The following is a 27905-nucleotide window of genomic DNA, read 5'->3' as shown; positions in this document are numbered from 1 at the left end:
GGACTCTCCACCATTTGACCTTAGAACTGAAGAAGCTTCTCGGATGAGAGGTGAAACGTCTTCAAGCAACTTAAAGAAGTCCAGACGCTTTTCTTTGCAAGCTCCTTTGATTTAGTGGCATGTATAGCATTTTCTGACATACCATTTCATCAGCTCTTGTAGTACGTAGCAATTGATTTTCTGTTTACTTTCAGGCTGTTTAAGATTGCAGGTCTTACTGATGTTCCTGACGGGAGGTGCTGATGCAGTTAGTCTCACCCCTAAGTCAGGAATGATGGATATGTAGCTTCAAGGACAATCCTTTGCCTGCAGCTGTGTTGCCCCTCATATTAAAATCTGGATTTGGTTTTCTGTATTACTGGTCTGTGAAAGAGGAAAGAAAGAACTTATTGATGTGATTTCCTTTTATCATTTCTGCAAAACCTTGAAAGGCAATACTGACAAGGAGGAGGAATGTTGACCAGCTGCTGTGGATTATTGAGCATATTTGTCAGTTGCTTTTGGCCCTTTTTTTGACACACAAACATTGCATGACTAGATTAGAACAGGGAGGTGGCTGCCAGACAGGAATTGTGAGATAACTTTGTTTATTTTTCCAAATTAGTCCGTAACTGAACCTCTGAGCTTTTTTATTTTTTATTTTTTAAAGTGGTCACTCTAACTGGCAGCTCAGGAAAACTGGTACTACTTTTAACCATGTTTTCCTTTTAAAACATAAAGTGGTTCTGTGTTATATGACTTTATTGTGGTCAATAATGTTTTCAATTGGATGAGAAATGAGACCAAAATAACCCCACATTAATTGTTTCTGTATATCTAAAAAAAATTCTGTTATTACTATTTCTCTTCCCAGGTTAATAGCATGCGGCGCCGTGATGCGACCCTATGTGGAGGCCAACATATCCCACAAGTCCCACACCACCATTAAATACTTCTTGAAAATGTGGAGCAGTGTCAGTGAGACTCTAATCTTTATTTTTCTGGGAGTGGCCACGGTTGCTGGACCTCACGATTGGAACTGGACCTTCGTTACTGTCACAGTCATTCTGTGTCTTGTTGCACGGGTTATAGGTCAGTCCTGCTTCTGTATTTTTGCACGACTTCTTCAAATATATGCATGAAAGCAAATTTCAAGTGTGACATAGTGTATGCAACAGAGGAATATATTTGTTATATTACTAGCATTCAAGGTTAGTTTGCTTTTTGTTTTCTTTGGCAAAGGAGGTGATTGGGTTACATTGTGATTCTCATTCTTAATAAAAGAACTGGGATTAAGTGTTTCCATCATGTGTTATTACACAGCTGTTGGTGGAATTGCCCCTGAGGATTTCTCCACTGAGATATATATATATATATATATATATATATATATATATATATATATATATATATATATATATATATATATATATATATATATATATATATATATTATATATAAACAAAAACACCCAGCACGCCCCTGCGGGCGGTTTATCCTTCAAGCTCGGGTCCTCTACCAGAGGCCTGGGAGCTTGAGAGTCCTGCGCAGTATCTTAGCTGTTCCCAGGACTGCGCTCTTCTGGACAGAGATCTCCGATGTTATTCCCGGGATCTGCTGGAGCCACTCGCCTAGCTTGGGAGTCACCGCACCTAGTGCTCCGATTACCACGGGGACCACCGTTACCTTCACCCTCCACATCCTCTCGAGCTCTTCTCTGAGCCCTTGGTATTTCTCCAGCTTCTCGTGTTCCTTCTTCCTGATATTGCTGTCATTCGGAACCGCTACATCGATCACTACGGCCGTCTTCTTCTGTTTGTCTACCACCACTATGTCCGGTTGGTTAGCCACCACCATTTTGTCCGTCTGTATCTGGAAGTCCCACAGGATCTTAGCTCGGTCATTCTCCACCACCCTTGGGGGCATCTCCCATTTTGACCTCGGGACTTCCAGGTTGTACTCAGCACAGATGTTCCTGTACACTATGCCGGCCACTTGGTTATGGCGTTCCATGTATGCCTTGCCTGCTAGCATCTTGCACCCTGCTGTTATGTGCTGGATTGTCTCTGGGGCATCTTTACACAGCCTGCACCTGGGGTCTTGCCTGGTGTGATAGACCCCAGCCTCTATGGATCTTGTGCTCAGAGCTTGTTCTTGTGCTGCCATGATTAGTGCCTCTGTGCTGTCTTTCAGTCCAGCTTTGTCCAGCCACTGGTAGGATTTCTGGATATCAGCCACCTCCTCTATCTGCCGGTGGTACATACCGTGCAGGGGCCTGTCCTTCCATGATGGTTCCTCGTCTCCATCCTCTTTCTTGGGTTTCTGCTGCCTGAGGTATTCACTGAGCACTCGGTCAGTTGGGGCCATCTTCCCAATGTATTCTTGGATGTTCCTTGTCTCATCCTGGACTGTGGTGCTGACACTCACCAGTCCCCGGCCCCCTTCCTTCCGTTTAGCGTACAGCCTCAGGGTGCTGGACTTGGGGTGAAACCCTCCATGCATGGTAAGGAGCTTTCTTGTCTTTATGTCAGTGGCTTCTATCTCCTCCTTTGGCCAGCTTATTACCCCAGCAGGGTACCTGATCACGGGCAGGGCGTATGTGTTGATGGCCCGGATCTTGTTCTTACCATTCAGCTGACTCCTCAGGACTTGCCTGACCCTCTGTAGGTACTTGGTGGTTGCAGCCTTTCTAGCGGCCTCTTCATGGTTCCCATTTGCCTGCGGGATCCCCAAGTACTTGTAACTGTCCTCTATGTCTGCAATGTTGCCTTCTGGTAGTTCAATCCCCTCAGTTCTGACTACCTTCCCTCTCTTTGTTACCATCCGACTACACTTCTCCAGTCCAAACGACATTCCAATGTGATTGCTGTATAGCCTGGTAGTGTGGATCAGTGAATCGATGTCTCGTTCACTCTTGGCATACAGCTTGATGTCATCCATGTACAGGAGGTGGCTGACAACTGCTCCGTTCCGTAGTCGGTATCCGTAGCCAGTCTTGTTAATGATCTCACTGAGGGGGTTCAGGCCTATGCAGAACAGCAGTGGGGACAGAGCATCTCCTTGGTAGATCCCGCACTTGATGGTAACTTGTGCTATGGGCTTGGAGTTGGCCTCTAGTGTTGTACGCCACATCCCCATTGAGTTCCTGATGAAGGCTCTTAGGGTCCCATTGATCTTGTACAATTCTAGGCATTCCAGTATCCAGCTGTGGGGCATTGAGTCATAGGCCTTCTTGTAATCAATCCAGGCAGTGCACAGGTTGGTCAGTCTGGTCTTGCAGTCTCGGCTGATTGTTCTGTCTACCAGTAGCTGGTGTTTTGCACCTCTGGTATTCTTGCCAATTCCTTTCTGTGTCCCGCTCATGTATTGACCCATGTGCCTGTTCATCTTAGCCGATATGATGCCTGACAGGAGCTTCCATGTAGTACTGAGGCAGGTTATTGGTCGGTAGTTGGAGGGGACCGGGCCCTTCTTGGGGTCCTTGGGGATCAGGACCGTCCGGCCTTCAGTTAGCCATTCCGGGTGTCTCTCGTTAACTAGCAGCTGGTTCATTTGTGCTGCCAGACGCTCGTGGAGTGCAGTCAGCTTCTTCAGCCAGTAGGCGTGAACCATGTCGGGCCCTGGTGCTGTCCAACTCTTCATACTGGAGACCCTTTCTTGGATATCTGCCACTGTGATGGTTACTGGACCCTGTTCAGGGAGGTCGCTGTGGTCTGCCCTCAGATCCACTAGCCACTGAGCATTGCCGTTATGGGTTGCATCCTTCTCCCATATGCTCTTCCAGTATTGCTCCGTCTCCAGCCTTGGTGGTGCTGTTCTCTTATTGTTCCCTTGCCACTGAGAGTACACCTTTGCTGGTTCTGTGGAGAACAGCTGGTTTATTCTCCTGCCTTCTATCTCTCTGGTGTACCTCCTCAAGCGGCTGGCCAAGGCTGTGAGTCTTTGCTTGGCAGTTTCCAAGGCCTCAGGTATGGACAGCTTGCTGTATTTCTTAGGCACCTTATTTGTCGCACCTTTCTGCAACTCCGTTAGTTGGCTAACCTCCCTCCGTGCTACTTTGATCTTGCCCTCGAGCCTCCTTCTCCATGGAGGGTACTGCCCCTTGTGGCTGTTCAACTTGTAGCCAAGCATCTCACTGATCACTGCTGCCGTATTGTAGATCAGCTTGTTAGTGTCGGTAATCGTGGTTGTAGGTATTGCCCGTAGTGCTGCATTAACATCATCTAGCAGACCTTCTGAGGGTACTTCACGTAATCTTGGTAACCGGCTACGGGGGATCCAGGTTTCAAGCTTGGCCATGATCCTATTTTTCAGGTCAGTTCCTCTCGCACTCAACGATCCTTCTCCTATCGCACTTGGGGCTATGTACCCAATCTTGGGTGGGGGTGATGATATCTCCCCCCTGACGTGGCGTCCTGACTCCTCCTTGCCGTAGCATTTGTGTTGTACCTCGTCAATCTCTAGCTGTGAGAGCAGTCCCTTCTTTCGAATGTTGGAACACTGAGCTACTAGTTGTTTCGCCGTATCGAAGAATCCATAGGTCCCTCATCCTATTCATGTAGCCCCTTCCGCCGGGGTTACTTGCGTAGTAGCATTCCAACAACGCCCTGTTTTCGTCCCTTGCCCACCGATGCCTTCTTGTTCCAGTAGCCCACTTTTCGTCAGGGTGCCCTGGTTCCTCAACACCTGACGCGGACCTTGTTGATCCGGGCGACGTCCGAGCCGGCATGCCTTCATATTTATCTGTCTCGCTCATGTCTGCGGTAGGCTTGCTTAGCATAGGGGGTCTAGCCTTAGGACCCTTACTGGATACAGACGCCCCAGGCAGGAATCGAACTTGCGATCCTCTGTTCCAAAGGCGTGTAGTTTAACCACTACGCTATCCAGCTGCATATATATATATATATATATATATACACACACACACACACACACACACGTGTGTGTGTTGCCGGGGTGGCATTGAAAGTGAAAGTATCAGTGACTGCAGGGTTCTCTCACTATATATATGATCAGTCATAAGTCACACACATCTTACTTGGATCATATGATACAGCATCTTATGATGGAAAGCAGTTCCAAGTTCTTGTCTTGTGATCGTTCCAGTGGTTTTTTTTGTTTTGTTGTTGTTCTTTTTTTTTCCAAATTCATAATTTTTTTTTTAATAGTTCACACAGAGGTGCTCAATGCTTTACAGTGTATGCTTTAGCATTTTTCATATTTTGAAGAGTTGTTTTTTTGGTTTTTTCCTTTCAGGTCATTTATGTCACTGCTATAGATTTTCATATTTCAGTGGCTTTGGTTGATTAGTGTTCATGAAAATTACCTAATATTTTCAAGTGGATGTTTTGCCTTCCTCATACAGCAGAAAAAATTGCTCAGATTCTAACTGACCCTAAGAGGTTAACCCAAAGCTAGAACAGCACAGAAAGATATGGAGAAAGTTAGATATTCTTCTGAAATCTTCTGAGATTTCCGTCCTTTCTTTTTGTTGCAATCCAAAGACACTAGAAAGATTGCATTTAGAACACTTAAAACATCACTGACACACAAAGCCTGACTAATTTGTACACTGTTCTTTCCAGGTGTTGTTGGTCTGACCTTTATAATCAACAAGTTCCGCATTGTCAAGCTGACCACCAAGGATCAGTTCATTATAGCCTACGGTGGCCTGCGAGGTGCCATTGCCTTCTCCCTTGGTTTCCTGCTTAACAAAGAGCACTTTCCTGAGAGGGAAATTTTCCTCACTGCCATTATCACTGTGATTTTTTTCACTGTGTTTGTTCAGGTATGAGTACTCTATTTATTTATGTATTTATTTATTTATTTGTTAATCAGAAAACCCCTCACAAAACTTGTAAACAGTTGGCGTTAGACTTTTGTAAGAAGTTTTAATAAAAATCCATTTTACACCTAAAGGTCACTTTATTAGATATTCAGCTGCAGTTCAGCTGCTTGTTAATACAAATCTACCCAGTCACTCACACGGCAGCAACTCAGTGCATTTAAGCACTGGTCAAGATGTAAAGATGGCCTTCTGAAATTCATATCTGGCATCAGGATGGTGACTTTGAATATGCCATGGTTGTCAGTTCCAGACAAACCTGGTGTTAACATTCAGAATCAGCTGGTTTTCCCACATAGCCCCCTCTGAAGTTTAGAGAAAGAGAAAATATCCAATAAAGAGCAGTTCATGGAGCAAAAATGCTTTGTTGATGCCAGAAATCGGAGGAGAATTACTAGACTGTTTTGAGCTGAAAGGAAGACACCAGTAACTCAAATCCTAGAGCAGGAATCCACACCAAGTACCACTCCTGTCAGCTAAGAACTGAAAACTAAGGCTGCAGTTTGCACAGGCTTGCCAAAATTGGACAGTCAAAGATTGGAAAATGGAGTTTGGTCTGAGTCTTGATTTGTGCTGCTGCCGATGGGGTCAGAATTTGGTGTAAACAATGTGAAAGCATTGATCCACCCTGCCTTGTATTAAGTGTTCAGAGTGCTGCTGGTTGTGTAGGGGGGGGGGACATATTATTGGCACACTCTGGATCCTTAATATCAACTGAGAATCATTTAAATGCCACAGTGAAAAGTGGCTGGTAAGTGTAGGTTAGACATCACATCAGTTGTTATCACGATATGTATTTCTACCCACTCATGTCCATCTCTCTTTGCAAGAGAGCTCCTTTTGGTCTAGTATATTTGCATCTAATACATCTAGTTTGAATGTTTCCTGTACTGTTTGTCTGTCAATTTAGTCTCTCAGAACAAATGTTTCTGCAACCATTCATGCATGCAGAGAATTAAACTAAAATAAAAAATATTTCATAGAGCATATTTGCAGAAGGAGGCTTATTACTTCCTCCCTTAGGGGAAAAAAAAGCCTATTTTTATCACACCAGTTCCTCAGCTTCAACTCCTGTTTTCTTTTCTCTGAGCTCCTGTTTTTGAAAATGTAATTTTGTGCTGTAGGTGTGTACGCTAACACAAATGCAAGTGAGAAAATCTGTAGATCAAATGCAAAAACTGTGAAGGAGTAAGAGATATGGGTCTAAAGACATGCAGTTTTGCTCTGAAAGCTTGGTTCTGGAAACATGAATTCAAGATAAAGACACATTCAGTGTTGCACATGCATTGTGTTTTGTTTATTTTAAGCACTGCGGTGCATCACTTAGCCATGTCAGATAAACCAGTCTCCAGGTGGGATTGTAGGAAGATTTTCAGAGGTTATTTGGCCCCAGACAGGCAGCAACTAAAATAAAACCCTGAAAGCACATTCTCTCGCTTTAAAACTTAGATGTCAAACATATTTTATTCATGCTGCTGGAACTCTGGTTCTGTCGCCAGCGCAGACCAGGAGTTTGTAATTAGAAGCCTCTTTTACCTCCAAGGTTTAGTTTGTGTCTGTATCTGCATGAGCATTGTTATTTGGAAGTTTTACTGATATGAAGTGAAAAGCTTCATTATTTTATTTGTCAGTCGGCATATGAATGAGATTTCCCTTTTTTTGGGTTACTTGTGTTTGTCTCCTCGTGGCCATTACACTAGGAACTGAGCCCTTAACAAGTCTGGATTTATGATCTTGGTCATGGCTAAATGTCTAATTTAGTGTCAGTGATGTTTTAACTGGCATGACTGTTTATTCAAGATGGCCACGTGAAACTATTTCGTTTGGTAGGACATTCATGATGTTTATAATGTAGTTAAATGTTAAACTACAGTACAGAGAGTGTTATATTTCTGTAATTATGAGCAGGCATTGTTACAAGTGTAGAAACATGATAAAATTCACTCAGACTAAAAATAATGGGTCTTTTGTTCAGGCTCAGATGGCAAATTGTTAAAAAATACAATCAGTCTTATTGGGCCAGTCTGACACTGATTAGCTGTGCCAATGAGGTGAAAGTGCAGCATTTTAATCAAATCGCAAGTTCCCTGAAGAAAGGAATGTCATCTTTGAAAGTTCTTGTATATTAATCCTTATATATGTATGGAGTAAACATGAGGTGATAAAGGCAAAGGAATCCTGTGCATACATGCCTGTATTATTAAACAGCAGGAATCCTCTGTCATCCAGTTTATGCCATTACCGTTAACCAGATGGCTGTCTTAATCTGTTTAATAAGCAGAATGATACATTCAAGCTGCCGAGGTGCAGAGCGGTGCAATTATGCCATATAATAACATAAGAACATTTCCAGTATAACTAAGTGAAAGTTAATTAAGAGAATGAAAGATGCTGATGTTTGTTTCTGTTTTTTGTCAGAGTTATTTCTCAATGTTTGCAGTTTAAAAAGCAGATATATTTACAAACATGAAAACAAACATTATTAGGCATTATAAGATGGGGAGGATGAAGGGAGACCCGTACAGAAGACTTGTTCGTGTTATGCAAATTTTTAGCTCCATTTTTACATTTACTATGTAACAAACTAGTTATACATGATTTTGTTGAAATCTGGGACTTCCTGTACATTCCAAAATATTATGTGCTGTGGGATTTTCTAACAAATGTGCATTGTAACACTACTCAGCCTTCAGCTGATTTCGGTAACCAGGACTGATCTGATTTAAAAAGTGTGGCGCTTCTTCATGACTTTGACAAAGAGATGCAGAAATGTTAGAAAAACACAATAAGTTTTAATTGTTTGAACAGACGGGTAGATGCAGATATGTTTCTGTCTTTACCACGTTAACCACTGTAGGGAGGTGTGTACATTACATAATGTTTTCTTCCTCTTATCCTCCTTGAAGGGCATGACCATCAAACCCCTGGTGGAGCTGCTGGCGGTGAAGAAAAAACAAGAGGCCAAACGCTCCATTAATGAAGAGATCCACACCCAGGTACAGCCTTCTGCCTTTAGCCATTCACAGCAGTCAACTGTCAGTTGCAGTGATTGCACAGACAGATGACTCAGAACCTTTTGGGATGTATTTGACAAATACTGGAATTATTTGAACTAGTGGAATTTCAGTTCAATGCAGTTTTATTTATGTAGCACCAAACAGTCACCTCGAGCCACTTTATTTTGCAAGGAATGTGTGCAACATCCACCCAACCATCAATCAGTCCTTTTTCTTAGCTGCTTATCAAACTTGGGGTCAGTGGAATCTAGAGCCTATCACAGCTGTGGGTGAGAGGCAGTGTAAAACCTGGACAGGTCACCAGTCCATGTAAGAGCTAACACAGAGAAATAGATATCCAGGCACCCACGTAGCCACACCTATGGGCAAATTGCAATCACCACTTAAGCTAACAAGCATATGTTTGGCAAGAAAGGTGTTACACATTCCTTTCAGTGGTAGTTATGTAATATTCTCCTGAGAGCTGAGGAAAAAAGAATCTTTCCATTGAACTTTTTTTTTTTTTTTTTTTTTTTTTTGTAATCTCCTGCCTCTTTGGAGCTAGAAGAGGCCACACAAACACATGAGAAAGCCAAGGATGTCCTCTATTTAGTACATCAGGCCTGGTAGGGTAGCTCAAATAAGTCAAAAGATATAGACCAAAAACAAATGCCCATTAGAGAGGACATAAATGAATAGCCTGGTTCTCAGGAGGATATGTGAAATGCTTTTCAACTGATGAGGCCTCTGAGGTCGTTTAGGTTTTCAAACTTTGGTCGTTGCTCCCACCTACTGACAGTGTGGTGGTACTGCATAGTTGTATAACGTGTTTGATGTACACGCAGTGATTGTCAATTCACACTTGGATCATAAAATTAGTTTTTGGTGACCCGTACTATAATACCAACACTTTGGTCGTACAGTTTTTCTCCTTTTTTCTTTTAACTGTCTGATTTAAGTCAAACTCATCACATCCAAAAGCATGTCTGGTATCTGTACTTTTTGATACTCTAGAAATTTTAACCGCAGTGGTTCACTGACCTACTGTTAAAGTCATTAACCCATCTCAGAAAATTAGACTGCACATGAGCAGACACACAAACATGCACACAGGCATCTATGAGTCACCAGCTTTTGATGCAAAATAGGCAGGCAGCCCTAATGGCTTGCCCTTCACTGTAAAACACCAGAGGTTAGATTCACTGAGATGCTTGAGGAAACTCTGCACTAAGTTATATTGTGGCAAATAATCTGCATACTAGCCCATTTTCTGCCATCTCCATTGTGTTTGGTTGCTTTTCTTCATTTCCCAGTACATTGCTGCTGGGATACATTTCTCAGCTTGGCATTGGTATCAGAATGTAAATTATATTCCGTTTGTATAACTATAGAGCTGAAAAGGAAAATATCACCTTGAGATGGTAAGATTGTTATCACTACATAATGTGGTGTGGTCATAAAGAGTTAAATCGGACACAGTGTACTGGTTTCTGTATTGAGGTGTTGAATAGACATAAGCTGGTCTAAGGAGAAACCCCACAGTTAAGGATTTTGTAGCTGAAGAACATTACAGAATGGATCCCTATATATTGATCTTTTCATTATTTAGCATCCATTGCTGCCGCTTTTAAAAATGAGACCTTTTAACCCCCACTGTTCAGGGCAGTCAGTCTTTATGTGAATCAGTTACTCCTGACAAAGCAGAAGTAGATTGCACAGTTCTGCTTAATGACTTGTTCCCATAGCAACACCGACTGTCAGACTGTCATCTGCAGGCTTAGTCAGAGCACCGGTCTGATTGGCGAACCAGCTGCAGGCTGAGCAACAAATCCATTGGTGTGTTTCTTCAGTTCTCTGAGCAGGCATGGTGCCACTGTTAAGAAATCCTGTCAAATCAATCACCTGGCTGCTGCTGCTGCTGGTCATATCTCATAGATTCTGTTTTAACCTGAATTGTCGGCTGCTGTTTAGTACAACGATGATGATGATGTCGGACTAATCTCAGAGGGTGTTTACAACAAATGTAACAGCAGTAATGCAAGAATTACAAGATGTAGCTGAGTATTGAGTGTAGTATAAGAGTGAATGTAATCATGGTTACACGACAAATACTTTCACATTCAAGTGGTATGCTGTAGATGGAGGGATGCAAAATATAGAAACTTGCAATTGTTACTTACATAAAAGAAATTTGCTCTAAATCCAGTAAATGTAATATGTTCCTTTGGATGTAATTTATAATAGATGGAGGGTTACTTTTTGCGTCTTTGCACCACTCTGAGCCTGTTTTACTATATATGAGACTTCTCCCCAGAGAGGACCTGGGTCAGTAGAGTCCAGAAAGTCTGATTCATTCTGGAGTACAATTTTAAGGCTCTTCAGCAACTATTGTGGCTTTTTCCCATCCCCAGTTCCTTGACCACTTACTCACTGGCATCGAGGATATCTGTGGACACTATGGACATCACCACTGGAAGGACAAGTATGGATTTTAAAGAGAATCAATCTGACATAACATTATTAATTTTATAACTCAAATACAGCTAACTGTAACAATACTTATTACAAATTACTTATATGTATCGACTAGTTTGAAATATTTAGTAGTTGCTCTTTTTTTTTTTTTTTTTTAAACTTGTTAATTGTCAAAATTGAAAATGTTGAACTTGGCCTCTTCTTCATCTAATTACAACATATTTATTTATGTCAATAAATGCAGAAATGCTGTTGCCAGTAATTAATTCATGTATTTCACTCTTTGTCTCTGTCTTAATTTTTCGCTCCCTTTGTCCTCTCAGACTCAACCGCTTCAATAAGAAGTATGTGAAGAAGTGCCTGATTGCCGGCGAACGCTCCAAGGAGCCGCAGCTCATTGCCTTCTACCACAAGATGGAGATGAAACAGGCCATTCAGCTGGTGGAGAGTGGAGGGGGAATCAAGATGCCTTCTGCTGTGCCTTCCACTGTTTCCATGCAGTGAGTGCTAAACAGCATCGTGCTCAAAGTCATTTTTATTGTAATGTTTTTTGTTTGTTTGTTTTTTACAGTGTTGGGAACATTTAGGTGAACGCAATTCATCTACTCACTAAATTGTACAACAGTAGTGACATTAAGGCCTGATATGGTGGCGTAATACATAACCACAGAAAAAAGTTGACAGGCTTAAATTTCACTGATATCATAAACATGAGACACAAATGAACATATGACCATATATATGCTCATTCTTTGTGTGTGTGTTCGTACATAATTATACATTTTTTAAAGACATTTTTAGCCCTTTTTTATTATCTTTTGGGTTTGTCCATAGCTTTGAAGTTGGGAAGACTGATGACAGGAAATGGCTCATGCTTAAATGGCCACTGATGCATTACAGATTCTTTGCTAATACTTTTGTATAAACAACACCTTCTCTCTTGTTTTTCTTCTACCAAGTAACAAGGAGTGTTTGGTAACTGTAAAGGTCTTCTTGGATAGTTGTATTATCCAAGAAGGATAAGCAATCAGTGTTAAATCACTAAAGGATCCTTGACTAGTCTTAATTTCTAGTGTAAGTGAGTCGATCTTCACCAATTGTGAAATGGTGTGTGCACAGTAGGAAACAGTAGTATTAACACAAAGGAAAATCCTTTGTGTTATGTTGTGCAGAAAGATAAGTAGCTGTGCTTCATCAAATGTGTCTAATCTTTAAGCATCATCGATGTGTTTATACACGTTTAAGTTGTGTAACTGTTGTGCTATACAAACACTGTTATTTTTTATTTTTTTCCCCCCCCTGTGTCATTGTCAGGAACATCCAGCCCAGGCCTTCTACCAAGCCTGCACCAGAGCGAGCTATTCCACAGCTGTCTAAAAACAAAGAGGAGGAAATCCGGAAAATCCTCAGGACCAACCTTCAGAGGACACGACAGAGGGTAACTTTGCTTACAAATGAATAGTTAGACTCTTTATTGATATGCTTGTTTCTCATCTGGATTAAAAATTGCCCTTGTCTCAATGGGAGTTAAGCATTCCATAATAAGTATTGATTGGTGCTCACAAGGGATCTCCCTCCCATTAGTTCATAACACATTTATTGATTTTTGAGATAGACTTGGAGTTAAAATAATTAGTTCTGCACATTTTTTTTTTTTTTTTTGTTAAAGGACACAAAATTAATTTATTTAGTTTGGAAAATAATTTTATTAGTTCTGATCATAACCTGCCTAAATGTGCAGTGATGTTTGCAGGACTGCAATCTCTTTAACGTGTGTTCATGTGTCTGTCTTTCTCAGCTGCGCTCGTACAACAGACACACACTGGTGGCCGATCCTTACGAGGATGGACTCAGCGATTTATTCCTAAAGAAGCAAAAGATGTTTCAGATAGAGAAGAAGGTAAGTTTCAGTTTTTGAAGTCGAATTTTTTCGAACAAACATTTGCCAGAATAAATAAATCTGTATTGAAGAAAACAACCTATTGTGACTCAAAGTATATTTCATAGAACCAAAGGAGCAGTTTTTCTACCTTTTTTTTTTTTTTTTTTTTTTTTTTTTTTGTACTGGGTAGCCAACAGTATAATGATTCAACTAAAACTATGATTTGTGTTTTAATTAGAGTCCACCCTCATTCTCTTAAATTAATTTTCCTGTCACAAATAGGAGCTGATTGATTCTCACAGTTGAGTGGCTCTGTGATTATTTTCATTTTAGCCAGCCTGTAATTAGATAATAAAAATAGACTTCTGTTTAGGATAAATTGAATGTGCTAGAAGTTACTGTAGGCTCAAGATGATGTCTGCAGAGTTTAATGAAGCGACACATAATTTTAATAAAGTTTCTGTATAACATTGATTAATGATGTCTCTATCTCTGAGCTGGTTCAGTTTGGTTGCTGTATTTTCCAACCAATTACATGAGACAGAAACTGGATTTCTTGCCAGCTGAGTTTTGTACATTACTGATTTTGAATGTTTAGATATAGAACTGTGCAAAAGTCTCAAGTCACCCACGTTTCTTTGTTTTGCGTACAAGGAGTCAGGCTTTATTGTAGTTTTTTTTTTTTTTTTTTTTTCCCCCTCCCCCAAAGTGATCTTGAACAATAGTTCTTCAACCTTTCTAAAGGTCTTACAAAGTTTGTCTTTGAAGATTGTGTGCTTTTCCACCCATTTTGTTTTACCTCACTATTTTCAGAGCAGTGTTGTTGTTTGTTTTGTTTTGTTATTTGTGTGTTGTAAGCTGCTTAACACTGAGGGATGAATCATTCAGGCATAAAAAAAACACCTAACTCGAGGGATGAACCAGTGTTGTGTCTGCACATACCAGACAACTTAGCAAATAATCAGTTTTAAATTGTATTTTTATGCATTAAAGGCACTAGCAGCCTGTCACAAAAACGCATAATTTTTTCCTTTTTTATTTTGTTGAATCTGTGACAAATGGAAAATTTAATACAATTTGACAGACGGGGTGATTTCACAAAGGGATATTAGCCAGAAACTTGGCACAGCTCAGCCTGGTGTGCAGAGTGTCCTTAAAAATTAAGGAAACTGGACAAGTGGAGGACAGAAAAACTGCTTATAGCAGATAAGCAATATCTGAAAGTCATGTCCTTAATAAATAGGAAAGAATTCAACAGAGACCTGAGAAAGAACCTAAGAGATGCATCTGGCCCTTCAGTTAATCTATCTACTATTTGCTAAAGCTTCATCAGAAATGGTCGCAGAGGAAAGAGGGGTTGTCAAGAGCCCAAGGAAAGATAGTAGGGAGAAAAGGCTGAGGTAGGACAAATTACACGACTGGGCTGAACGTCATTGGCAACAGGTGTTCTGGAGTGATGAATTTATATTAGAAAATTTTTGGATCAAATCGTTGTCGGTATGTATGGAGTAGCAGTGAGTGTCGACAGCCATCTGTAAAGCACAATGGAGGCTTTGTCATGGTTTGGGGCTAAGTTTCAGGCAGTTGTGTTGGGCAAAAATGATGGAATTATGAATGAAAAGTACCATCAGATTTTGATCCAGCATGCAATATCATATACAAGGCCTCTGATTAGCAAGAGCTTCATTTTTAAGAATGACAATGATTCCAAACTCACTGCCATTGCAGTAAAAGCATTCCTGGAGAGAAAATTACACAGTGGCACACTGTCAGTGATGGATTGGCTGTCCCACAGCCCAAATATTAATATTATTGAAGCAGTGTGGGATCACCTTTAACAGCCAAAAAATCCAGCCAACATGCAAAGAAGAGCTTTGAATGTCCTACAAGAAACCTGGAGAACTGAAAACTTACTAAAGAAATTACAAGAAAGCTTTCTTAAGAGGCTTCAGTCAGTGCTAAAGAAGAAAGGTGGTCATAGCAAATATTCACTTTCAGGCTTGTTAGAATTGTACAAACTCTATTTTTGTCTTTATAAACTGTATTTTCATGCATGTTTCAATAAGTGTTGCACCCCTTTTCTATGGCCAGTTTTTGACACTTGTACAATACTGTATTATATGTTTTGCTTGATTACATGGAGAAGGCTAAACCATCCCACACCAACAATATCTGTTTTTTTTTTCCTAGTTAAAGGAGATGAATACCTACCTGACGGTCCCTGCCCCTCCCCCTGATTCCCCGACCATGTGCAGAGCCAGACTGGCCTCAGGTAAATGCATGTCTGAATCATTCTTAGCTCCAGCCAAATGAAAACAGCCAGTAGTCTCAACCATCTTACTTTCAGGTACCTCCTGAAATAATGTAAGAAAATGTCTTTAATGGGACACAGAAGATTCAGAGATTGTATTTCGTTAGGGTCACACGATACCATTTGCAGAGCAATAAAGACCATAGAAACACTATTACCGTTCCCAGCTGCAACAAATATTTCCCCACTAATGGAAATGTGTTTGCATGTGCCAGCCAGCATGTAAAACAATCTGTGGTTTTATTTTAGGCAAACATACTGATTTCAAACCTGATCAGGTGCAAAAAGGAAACAAAATGTGTTCAGGTATGTTGTGAGCGTAGAGAAGATTAATCGTAAGCCGTGCTATCACATGAGCAATTCTAACACGCATGTGTCAGTTACCCTGCTTGTAAGCACTCAGTAATCATTACTAATGATGTGACTCATTACTAAACTGATAAAAGCCACGTACAGGTGATTTATTGTAGCCAAGCATATTGGAGTTGAGCATGTTACATGTGAGGAGTTTCAGTTTGTGTTCTTCACTTTAACTGAAAGTTGGCATGTGGTGCACCTTTAATTGATCATGACTAACTTTACCCTATTTTTTGTTACACTAGAAATAATGGGAACGGTCCTAAAGCCTGTTGTTGTGTAGTTTTGTGCAGTGATTCTGTTGCCCTTAATATTTGTTCATCTACTTGTACATCCACTGGTACTTGTTCGTGCATGCTGAAGGAATGATTGTGTGATATTATATCCCTTTTAAAGGCTGGTGAAATAAGTTGAAATCCCTCATATTCTACCTGTGTCCTGCTTATAGACCCGCAAGCCTACAGCATTAAGCCTGCATCGAACAAGGTGCCCATGATCCAGGTAGACCTGGCCTCTCCTCAGTCTCCAGACTCAGTTAATCTGTTGGATGAGTTCGGACAGGCTAACCAGCAGGAGGAGGAGGAGCAGGGCCTGATGATGAAGCCCCCGTCGAGGCCACGGGAAGCTAAAAAGCCGAGTGAAGAGGATGAAGCAAAAGATCAGCAGAGATTAATGAGGTGTCTGAGCGACCCTGGTCCCAGTGCAGACGAAGATGAGGATGGGGCCTTCCTCCCCTGAGATGACAGACTAGTTAGAGGGAAGAGGGCTGCTTCACCGCTCTGCTCTAAATTATCTCTTTGGTTCAGAAACCAACAAGCCAAAACTGCAAATGCTGTATGAACGGGAAACAAAAAGCAAAAGGAGAGTTCCTGAGAACGGCAGGGGGAAGAGTCATTAGTTTGTGATTCTCATTGCTCTTTATTTTATTAGGTAACAGTGGTAGAGCGACAGCTGGAGATGGTGGAGGGTTTTGATGAAAGTCTGAGACATTCAGGAAAGAACTATGCATTACCAAAGGTTTGGACTGTTCCAGTTTCAGACGATCTTGTTTTTACTTTAGCATCAGACTGTTTTTTTTTTCGTCTTGATGATAGTGTTGTTGTTAGTTTTATGTTTGGTCATGTTTTTACAGCTTCTGTCTTCAAAAACCACGTTCTCACTTGCTGGGTAAGCCACAAAAACGACTTCAACGTAGCTTTGACTTTTATTGCACTCGAGTTTCTCGCCGTCATTCTGTCACTTAAAGTTCCTGGGCATCCAATTGTTTAGATTGTAGCTTTTTAGAAATTTCTAGGCCTTATTTGATGTCAAACCTTTTCACTTGGTGCATTTTTAAAAATCATATCTGTTTTTTATGACATACTTTAATTTCAGGGATGCAAACATCTGTTTGTGGGTTATGGGTTGAAAGCTGGATGTTTTTTTTAGTCGCTGTGTAAACCACAGTTGTTTTCCTGTCTGTTGAGCGACTTTATGGGGTCTACAACACCTACAAACCCGAAGAGTTTTACAAATTTCTTAGGCCGTAAAGCAGTACAGATGTTTTGATCTGCCAGTATACATATAAATTCTCCACCCAAGTTAAATCACATATTGTCATATCCTTTTATGTATGTTTTATTTTCAGTTAATAAGACCCTTTAAAACTCACTCAAGCATCAGTAGAGTTGTCAAAGTAGATGTTATTAATATACTGCCCATCAGCTTTCACACTCATATTTTAGACCCATATGTATTTTAAAGACCTTTAACCTTTTTTTTTTTGTAACTGGCCTCATTGAGAAACATTTTTGCCTCGCATTATTGTTGAGGGTATAATAGAGCTGGGCGATAGAACGATAACGATATGTATCGCGATATAACTTTTACTCGATAGAGAAATTAAGCTATCGCGATAGATCTCGCCGCTCTTGTCCTCTTAAAAAAAAAAGTCAGCCAATCCAAATTAAGCAGCGCAGAGCCGAACCAATCACAGCCGCAGCGTCACGTCGCGTGACTTGTTACGTACAGCACAAGTGCCAAGCCGCACGTGTGTTTGTTTGGGAAGCAGCCAGCGGGTAATGGAGCCAGCGCGTAAAGGAGGAAATGAGTGTGCCGACTAGAAAAATCAACCGAGCGTGACCGAAGAGAAAACAGATGATGGTTCCAATGCCGGAGAGATTGTCAAACGGAAGAGCCATAGAAGTTCCGTAGTGTGAAGGTATTTCGGCTATTTCAAGTCTGACAAAAAACAGAGTAGCGTGCACTGTAAATTGTGCCGAAAGCAAGTCTGGAAATACAATAAACTGGTGCATGCGTCACACTGTGCGCCACGTTATTGTTTCGGTGAAATGAATTTCTACAATACTGTTACTGTTAATTCTACTCTCTGCAGTGTTTAAATGCTTACATATACACACAGTTACTGTCCCTCCACACATACGACTCGGTTCTGCTTCTATGCCCCAGCTTTGTTTACTTTTTCCCACCGAGGCTTCTAGACTTCTGATTGGCCAACATTTCGGTACGGTTAGGAATCTAGCGCCACCTGCTGCTTTGGCATGTTCATAGCAGCGTTTTCCTTCATTTCTGCCTTTATGTGTGGACGGGATTATTTTTTAAAACGAAAACGGAAAATCTCCGTTTTCAAAAATACCCGTGTACGTGTGGACGTAGCCTCAGTCTCTGACTGGAAGCGCTAATTCGTCATTCGGCTTTTGTCAGACTAAAGTAACTGTTAAAACTGTTTGAAAAGCTAAGCTATACAACAAGGAGAGATTGAGAATTTCCTTTTAGTTCTCAGTTTATTTGATATTGACAAAAGTTAGTCAGTTTTGTCTGTTCTTCTGTAAAACAAACTAAGATTTATTTTTAGAATTAATATTTTGTTTCTAAGTGGAATTGACAATTTAGTCTGTTTCGTTTGTTCTATTTTGAAACTTAAACGCTTTAGCGGCTGCCTTTTGTGTAGTTTGCAATATTTGCCTTTATTTATCTGAAAAAGTCTCGTTCCTTAAGTACATCTACCCTGTTGAACTTATTATGGGAAATAAATATTTAAATAAAAACAAGCTGCTGATTATTTCACATTTTACTTGTGAGCAACGGCACATTTAAATCTTACAAATATAGTTATTTGGCTTATATCGTGATAGATATCGTTATCGCCTGAAATGAAAAAAAAACAACATATCGTGATATGAAAAAATCTCATATCGCCCAGCTCTAGGGTATAACAAGAGTTGAGAATTGAGGGTTAATTTGTGCAGAAATCAGTCCATGCCTCCTAACCTTCTTTAAAAAGCTAAGACTGCAGGCATGTCATGGCAAAAAAAAAATCTAACTCTATGCAGCTCTGTAACAAATTCAGACTAAACAAAAAAGCTATATTAATGAATACCATTCATAAATTATGGCTTATACACATCATTGCTGAAGGCAAAGTTAAATCTACCCCTGGCATTAAGACAGTCTTTACACTTAACTAGAGTTTTTTGCACATCTAAGCAAGACTGAAACATTACCTGCAGGCATGAAAACTGAGTCTAGTGTTTCTTTGATATTCTTTATGGTTGAGCAGTGTGTTTGTAAAATACATCCACATCTTTTTACAGAGCTACTCAGTGATTTGGAATATATAACATTCGTTATTTAAGTTACTGATGCGATAAATTGCTGATTCCTGCTTGTCTGGTTAAATTCAATAAAAGGACAGTGGCCGATGCCACAGAGTTATTAGACGCGGGTGAAAGAACAACTCATGGGTTTAAAATCATATCGCTTGAATCGAGTGATGAATTTGGTTGTTTTCTTGGTGTAATTAACAACGGAACCCTTTTCAAGGTTCTTAAACCACAAACCTCACGTTACACCCGAGGAAAGAATAGAAGCGCCTGACTGTCCTTAGCTCCTCCTCCCATCATCTGCAAATTTCTAGACGTGGTTACTGTAGCAGGGGATCACATGCACTCATCTGAATGCGTGTGAAAGGGAGTAAATCTCAGCATAGCTACACCATTGCAGTTGAGTTTGGTTGTCTAAAATCAGTTACAGCTCACAGACCTTTAAACATCTCATTTCCCTGTTTCCTGACTAAATTGAATTTCCCTTTGCTCTGAAATGTCAGCATGTCTGTTAGACTATCAGGAGATATGTGGTGAAAATGTCAACAAGGATGTGGTCAAAGACCAAAGAATTGTACCAGAACCTGACTTGCAGAACAACCCTCCAACCTCCTCTTTTTAAAGTTCCCTTAAAGGCTGTAATATTTACACGCAGCTTTTATGGCCGTCTAAATTGGCGTTGAACTGAAATTGCTGAAATCCTGAGAGCAGTTTCTCTACATCTCTTTATCATCGTCCCAGGTGATCTAAGTTTTAGCAACTTGAAGGCACTTTGCTCTTAACCCTTTAATGCTTTGCAGAATCTGACTATTAGATTTTAGGAAAGTTGCAGCAAGTAATACATTTCTAAAAGGACTCCTACTTATTAGTATGTTTAACTGTTTAGATGCAAAGCAGGTCCCAGTGTTCAAATTCTGTCCAATTACAACACGCTCACAATACCTGTGCATGTGCTCAAGCAGAGGGAAGCCAAAGGAGGCACATTTAGATTAAAGCAGTTCCTATAACAAGACGCCACATCGTTAATTTTTATATTGTATTGTTATGTTATTCCAAAGAGTTGAATTTCTCCAAAAAAGGAAAAAAGAAAAAAGAGAGAAACCTTTATTTTTCATACCAAATGCATATTTTGGGCAAACGTTATCACACTCCATGGAGGGTAATGTTTGGTGCAGAAAACTTTAAACAGAAGCCATACAGCCTATAGAAGAACCTATTTTATTGTAACCATATATATTACAAAACGTCATGTAATGATCACTCTTGCCTTTGTTTTGCTTGTTGCACGAACAAAAAAACAAAAGCCTTTTAAAGTTAAACTGCCTGTTTTCTTCATACATTCTTCACATTTTTGCTTCTTGCTCACTGAATGTTTTTCTAAATCGATCATCAAGCGGTGCGAGAGCAGAGCCGGATGTTTGGGATCGGTACCATTTGTTCTTGTCAGCAAGTTTATGCAGAAACTACAAAGCGAAACTTAATCACACTTCATGCAAAGAGTTGGAGTGTGTACAAAATAGAAGTGATTGTAAAAGTTTGGTGAGGATCGGGATCGTTGTTGGGTAATCCATCTTTGTTCTTTGCAGAAGATGTGCTGTCCGAGTGTCCTTCTAGATTTAAGTTGTGATGTTGAATTTACAGAATCAACGGCGTTGGCTCGCCGGTGTTGATTTCATCTTTTTGTTTTCTTGTCATATTTCTGTGTTCATTGAAACACACCATGTGCTTTATTTGTTCTTTCATTTCTTTTAAAGCGTTGTTTTTATGAGCTTATTCCAGTGTGAAAGTTTTTATTGTAAGTATTGTATCTGATGTTGTGCACTGCGTCATTTCATGTGCTTTTCAGAAGGCTGTACTGTGCGTTTTCTCCATCTTATGTTTACGTTTACCAGGAGTTTGGAAGCATTTGTCATCTGTGCTTTGAAAGGTGGAGTTCAAGCTTTACAGAGTAGAAATGGACTGACTTGCTTCAAAGTATAAGTAAAGCTTTATTACTCACTCGGTGTTCCAACCAACAATCAACCAAATTAACCTAAAGTAGCTTTTGCATGCTTTTTTCCCCCTGAATAGTTTTGTGTTTTCCTTGATCTCCAGGCAGCTATCGTTTTCTGTTCATTGACTACAATATCTCAAATCTCTGTGAAATCTTCAGCTCAGTCACTCCAAAGGTTCAAGTCAGCATCTGCATCTGATAGATTTTTGAAATGCACTAATATAGTGGAGATTCCTCCCATTCAACATATCTGTTGGGTCTTATGTTAGTATTGATGGATATTAATGAAGATTTGACAAGAAAGGGCAGCACAATAAGTGTAAGCACTAATTTGGTTATGACTACATGGGCTAAGACATGCTAAAACACTGGCCGTCGAAGTACTCCTAACATTTCACCAGCTGGGCAGTATGAGGCTAATGATTATTAAAGGCAGTAATCTGAGAATGACACACATGTTTATATCAGCACTGTAATGACATCCAGTGGCATTACATCGCCATCCAAAGACTGTTTCCGTCTTCATTCGTGTTTACTAGGCTCTGTTGTGTGTCACTATTTAATGCTGAGCACTTTAGTCAAGCGGTACCTTTATCTTTTAACACAAACGTTACAGACGGAGCAATAATGATAGTGATGGATTGTACACGCTGTGTGCGATTGTCAGCCGAAACGTCACAGGATAAAGGAATGTACTTCTTGAAGGGCCTTATTATCGGGCATGGGTTTGATGTTCTTAGTCGTAAAGCAGAGAAGCTGGAAATGGTGGATTATAGTTCCCTTTTAATTCATTTGTTTATTTTGTGTCAGTCATTTGTTTGTTTTCAAATGGAATTTTTGCGTTGATTAAAGGTTATTTTTAATTTTATATACATATGAATGATAATATAGAAAAATATAGAATAGCAGATTTTATTATATGATGTACAAATCTGAATCTTAAGGATGTCATGTGTGCACTTTCTTGTTGAATAATCTATAGCTTTCAGCATTCCATTGTAATGACCTGTAAAACTAACAACTGGTAATAAAACCACATCTGAAAGTATATCTGAGATTAAAGGTTTACTTTATGACACACCTGAGTCTGACTCATTATTTAAAGAGTTGTTTTGTTTCCTGAACTGTTGGTACAAGGTAGGTTGGATCCCTGCATCGTTCATTTATGCCACATTCTGACCCTACCGTCCCAATGTCACAGAACACACTGAGACTTGTTAGATCAGGCAACGTTTTTCTGATGAACCCATGTGAATCATTGCTTCAGTTTCCTGTTGTCACCTAACATGCTTTTCTGCACACCTTAGTTGCCACAAGTGGTTTTTTGAGTTCAAAGCAGTCCAGCCATTCTCCTCTGACCTCTGACATGAACCAATACCAAATATAAGTGACTCAAAAAGTTCTGCTTGTTTGATCTTTACTTAAAGTTTAGCTCTCTGAACGAGAAGACATGAAAGTGGATTCGCTGTCATCTACTGATGTTTGTTTGCTTTCTGAGCAAAAGAATTATTACATCATTGCTCTGCACTGCTGCGATACATTAAAAAATAAGAACTTGACGAATATATTTAAATACTAATACAGTGTTTATTTCTGAATTTCTGCCTGTTATATTGGACTATAATTATTGAGGAGCCAATGCACAAATAGAATCTGAAGTCTTGATTTCATAAATGCATCTTCTTATTCATCTGGTTTGTAAAGCCTTAACCTGCAAATTTCAATCAGCAATGACAGATGAGTGCAGTGGATTAAAATCCTTCTAAAATGTAGTGGATAAGTCATAAGCTGAAGTTATTCCAATCAAGTAAAACTGCCACAAAAATACAACGGCTACTGAAGCAATTGTGTGAAAGGGATCAACATAACTCCCTGGATGGATCATTACACTAGTTTGAACGTGCAATAACCTTTTTTAGCCAGAAGGGGAGTCCGCTTCATCTTATAATTAAAATAAAGTCAGACAGCAGTCAGACCAAACACTGTCCCAAAAGTAAAATATTAAAGGGATGAGTTGGATTTATATATCTTGGAGACATTTTATAATTGGATGCTGAGTCTAATAAACTTGGAATGAACTGTCTGCCTTGTTAAAACGTAAGGGTATTACTCGGGTTGGCAGTGCTGCAGCTTGCTGGGAGATCCAGAGAGAAAGCTGCAGCCGCTGTAGCGATAGTTTGTTTATTCCGTCTTTATATCTGTTAAATGGAAAATCACAATGACTCGTGTGCTTCTTAACTAGCTTGGCCTGACAAACACATTTACTCTGTAATACTTGCAGAATGGATATGCTCTGTTTATCATAACCACCCATTAAAATTGATGGCATTTGTCGCATTCTATCAATTTTCAGCAGAGACGCTTGGTTGCCAAGTTAATTTTACATCTGAAGAGTCTGATTTGAGACTCCAATTACTGTAACTTTTGTTGGCTTAAAAATCCTCTTTGTATTTAAATTTGCCGGCATTTAGCTGAAACTCATCCAGAGGAATTAATGGTCAGTCAACAATAAGATACGCTTGAATTCCCAGATCACTGATATTACAAACAAACAAGAGTTGAGCTCTTCTGTCCAAAGAATCAGTGACGTAAAAGAAACCGAAGGATGATGTGTGTGGAGCAAATAACAGTGAATTGTCTGGACCTTGAGGTACGTAAAAGACGTAAAAACAAACTGATCACTTGTATGTAAGAGATAACTTTCATACAAGTCTTTAAAAAATGTGTCTCCAGTTCCAGCTTTAGAGCCAGGTTGCCAAATGCTTAAACATCCATGCCAGTGGAGCCAGTTGCTTTTGTTACTGGGCAAACCAAGACTAGATGTTTCCAGCTGCTTGTGCACAGCTGAACTAAACCTTCACCGGTGAGTATGTATGGTTTCCAAATGGTGAACAATTTAAAGCCAGGGCATCAGACTTCATCTAACCCCTTTTTGATCTAAACTACTCCAGCAAAACCATTTCACCATAACCAGTAAAAAATAAAAACATAATAAATACAGCAGAAGTCTTGAGCCAGCCTTCATTTCTTTGCTTTTCAAGTTTTTTTTTATTTATTTTTTTTTTCATTTTAAGTCCAGTCAGTGGCGTGTACCTGACCATTTTCAAAGGAATGCCTTTTGTTTGTTTGAATCACACCATTTAACATTGAATTATAAATTATCCAAGCATATAAAAGGAACCTTGATCCAGATACACAAACCACACAACTTAAAAAGAATCACTTTTGTCACAAAAATACTTATTTTTTTCCCATTTCCTTTGGTGAATTTATGAAAAAGGACAAAGTTAACACATTTTGACAGGCATAAAATTGCATTGTTGCACTGATTCCAAAAGAGCTATTAGCTGAAAGTTTAGGATTTTCTTGGCTTGGTGATAAAAATTTGAGTAAACTGGACAAGTGGAGGTCAAAAGGACAAGTGGCATGTCTATAACTTATCTACAGCAGATGAAAAGCACCTGAAAGCCATGTTCTTAAGGGGAAAAATCTATCCAAGTACTGGAGCAATGAATTTGGTGTTGGGGATCTGAAATGTTAAAATTGGGGGAATTGTGATCAGAGAAAAATACCATCAGATTTTCATCCTTCATCTAACACCATCTGAAAAGTGTCTGATCGTCAGCAGCTTCATTTTTCAGCATGGCAGTGATCCCAAACACATTACCAGTGCATCCCGGGATAAAAAAAACACAATGGAATATTGGAATCAGGCATGGATTGGCCTCCCCAGAGCCTGAACCTTAACATTACTTAAACAGTGTGTCATCATATTTACAGAGAATGCAACAAAAGCAGCCAACATCCAAAGAAGAGCTTTGAATGTCCTTCAGGAAACCTTGAGAACCGAAGACTACTAAAAGACTGACATCTTATTGCAATCTGTCCAAGAGAGTTCAGGCTGTGATGAAGGTTTTTATGCCAAATATTTACTTTCAAGCTCAAGAGAACAGTACAGTCCCTTATTTTGACTTACATACTGTATTTCCATGCATATTTACATATGTCTCAATAAGGTGTTGCACCAATAAACCAATACATATAAAGATAGGACACATATGGTTTTGTTACGTCCGAGTGTTTTTTTCATTTTTGAGCATGACAGCACGATGATTTCATTTTCCTCATCTTAACTCATCTTCTGCCTGCCAGCTTTCACATCAAATGCAACTTTCCAGTAAAAACAATAAATAAAAATAGTTCAAGTGAAGCTGAATGCAAAATGAAGTACCCGCTGTTTGTGGCTCTGACTTCCCAGGTCATTTTAGCAGTGGATTAAACACACACTTAACTGCCAAATACCAGATATGTAATAGCCCGCCCCGCTGCTGCAACATTTACATGTGGAGTGTGAAATAAGCCTGAAAGCTTTTCAGATGGATTTGTCCAAGTGTTTATTTATTTCTAGTTAAATCACTGTGTCTAATTCGCCTGTCAACTGGGTTCCCGTCATCGAGGAGCCAGTCAAATTGGTCTTGTTTGCATGAGGGCTCTTCTGTTTATTTTCCCCTGATTGCTCTTTAATGCTCGGAGTGGATGCTCTTTACATGGAATGATTTGGTTTGTTTTTAATATTGGACTCACCTGACCCTCTGTCGCATCAGAATGCGCATTCAAAGGGGACACACCTGAGCGTTTTTATGACTGACAGGGAGAGGTAGTTTCGCTGTTAAACGTGAGCGTGCAGTCTGCATGCTTTATGCGAACCTACCAGCAGATGGCGCAATATGCACGTCAAATTACTAAAGTTCCTCACAAGCGACGCCTTCACTGATCGAGCTTCGACTTTTTTCACTTTCCCTGCTGGAATGGTTTGTATGCTGAAAGCACGCTGACATGTTTAATTGGCGTGTTGGGGAGGGAGTCAGACTTTGTGTGGCCCCATTCCATCAGCTTAATGGTGTGTTTGCTATTGCTTTCCCTCTCATTTACATGGCCCATATACCACATCTAATGTATGGCTAAATTGTTGTGTTTAGGCAGTAAAAACCCTGAACCCTCGCACCGATGTGAGCCTCACAAGCGAATGTTCTGGTTTTTGGGCTGCTGTGCTTTGAAAATATTTTGTTACACAACAAGAAATGTTTTGATTATGAGTGTGGCGGAGAAGGGTCACTCGAGGGCCGCATGCACACAGCAGTTTGGTGTTTGTTTTCTCTATAAAAGGAACGGACAAATATAACTGCAGCAAGGCAATAATGCTGAGCTTATTGTTCCACTGATTCTATTTGTTGTACTGAGTTGTGCTCAGTTTATGACGTGCATGAGATGCGGCATGATAGCTGTTGTACACACAGTGAGCAAAAGTGCATGCAGCGCTGATGGAACATATTTATATTTGGGTTTTGTTTTTTATTTAGCTCTGTATTGAAACTATGCTTAATCTGGGATTTCCCATCATATATATAATATATAATAATTTTCATCCACAGCATTTATTTGCAGATTCAGATAAAGAAGCTCTCTTATGTATTAAAATTAGACCCGCTTCAGCAAACTAAATTCAAATCTTACTTATACATTGCTGACCAAATTTAAATGCAAGCAAGAAAACATGCAAATTTTAGAAATCTTTTATTTAAAACCAAAAATGATGTTGTTTTATTAACAATAAGCTGAATTCGTGTTTTTATACTCAAACACTGGACTTTTCTGAGAAGTCTGGAATTAACCCAGCGTAACATTCAACCATCAAACTAATTTTAAGTAGTAAACAAATGTAATTTGGCATTTTCATTAAAAAGATTTTTTGTAACTACTTTTCAGTAAAATTGAAAATTCATGGATAACATTATGTTATAATTTGCTTATATTACTGTGATTGACACTGGTCCAGCTAGTACCTAAGTGAATGATGATTAGAGTACTTCTTCTACTGCTGCAGTTCCAGAAACTCTGTCTGTAATGAGATGATCCAGAGTTTTTGCTACTGAGGTGCCAGAGTTGCATCTTTTCTGCCTAGAAAAGTTTACAGCAGGGTTCATATCTACGCATTGCTTCGTCAGGCCTTGTATAAGTCTAACATCACGCACAGGGGTCGGCACTCCATCCCCAAAATTGATTTCTGATATTCGTGGCTTAACATCAAGGATCCTGCCAGGCCACGATTCCCAGTGTCAGTGAATGCTTTCCAGCAGCGCACAGAGAAAAAAATAGCAGGCAGACATGGTGACATTATTAATCCAGACACACTGGCACGCGCTAACACATCTCTGCCTGCTGTTTCGTGTATTGGAATGAGCGGAAAACAGAGATGGACTTTTTCATTGGCATCTTGTTTGATGAATAAAACATCAGGGGTGGGCTAGGACAGAACTGAATGGTTGAATGCAGGAACACTTTAAAGACAGCCAGCTGGTTCTGCATATTTTCTGCATACGTTGTGACAAAACCAGTGTGATTATTTCCAAAATCCCAATTCTCTGTGACTAAACTAGCCTTTTCTTTGAGCGTGAGATACTTCC

The 27905-nt window shown here is 39.9% G+C and overlaps 2 protein-coding genes across 3 annotated transcripts in view; both read left to right on the top strand.

Moving 5' to 3' along the window:
* The window catches only part of slc9a1a (solute carrier family 9 member A1a), a 38064-nt gene extending 15545 nt beyond the window's left edge, over positions 1-22519 (top strand). The window contains exons 4-13 of one of the 2 annotated variants that reach the window (XM_082551389.1): positions 854-1071; positions 5566-5768; positions 8732-8821; positions 11233-11303; positions 11620-11796; positions 12611-12734; positions 13095-13196; positions 15369-15450; positions 15739-15795; positions 16295-22519. In XM_082551389.1, the coding sequence (XP_082407515.1) occupies positions 854-1071; positions 5566-5768; positions 8732-8821; positions 11233-11303; positions 11620-11796; positions 12611-12734; positions 13095-13196; positions 15369-15450; positions 15739-15795; positions 16295-16584 (1414 nt within the window). In that variant the 3' untranslated portion in view covers positions 16585-22519. The remainder of the gene's footprint in view (positions 1-853; positions 1072-5565; positions 5769-8731; positions 8822-11232; positions 11304-11619; positions 11797-12610; positions 12735-13094; positions 13197-15368; positions 15451-15738; positions 15796-16294) is intronic. The other variant, XM_082551390.1, reaches the window with a different exon arrangement.
* The window catches only part of LOC309717104 (mannosyl-oligosaccharide 1,2-alpha-mannosidase IC), a 213546-nt gene continuing 203636 nt past the window's right edge, over positions 17996-27905 (top strand). Inside the window, exon 1 of the mRNA XM_082551397.1 lies at positions 17996-18046. The gene's annotated coding sequence lies outside the window, so the exon portion shown is untranslated. The remainder of the gene's footprint in view (positions 18047-27905) is intronic.

The sequence above is a fragment of the Aulonocara stuartgranti genome, assembly GCF_965226115.1.
Source record: "Aulonocara stuartgranti genome assembly, chromosome: 11".
NCBI lineage: Eukaryota > Metazoa > Chordata > Actinopteri > Cichliformes > Cichlidae > Aulonocara > Aulonocara stuartgranti.
The sequence above is the reverse complement of the archived record's forward strand: the minus strand, read 5'-3'. Positions and strand labels throughout refer to the sequence as shown.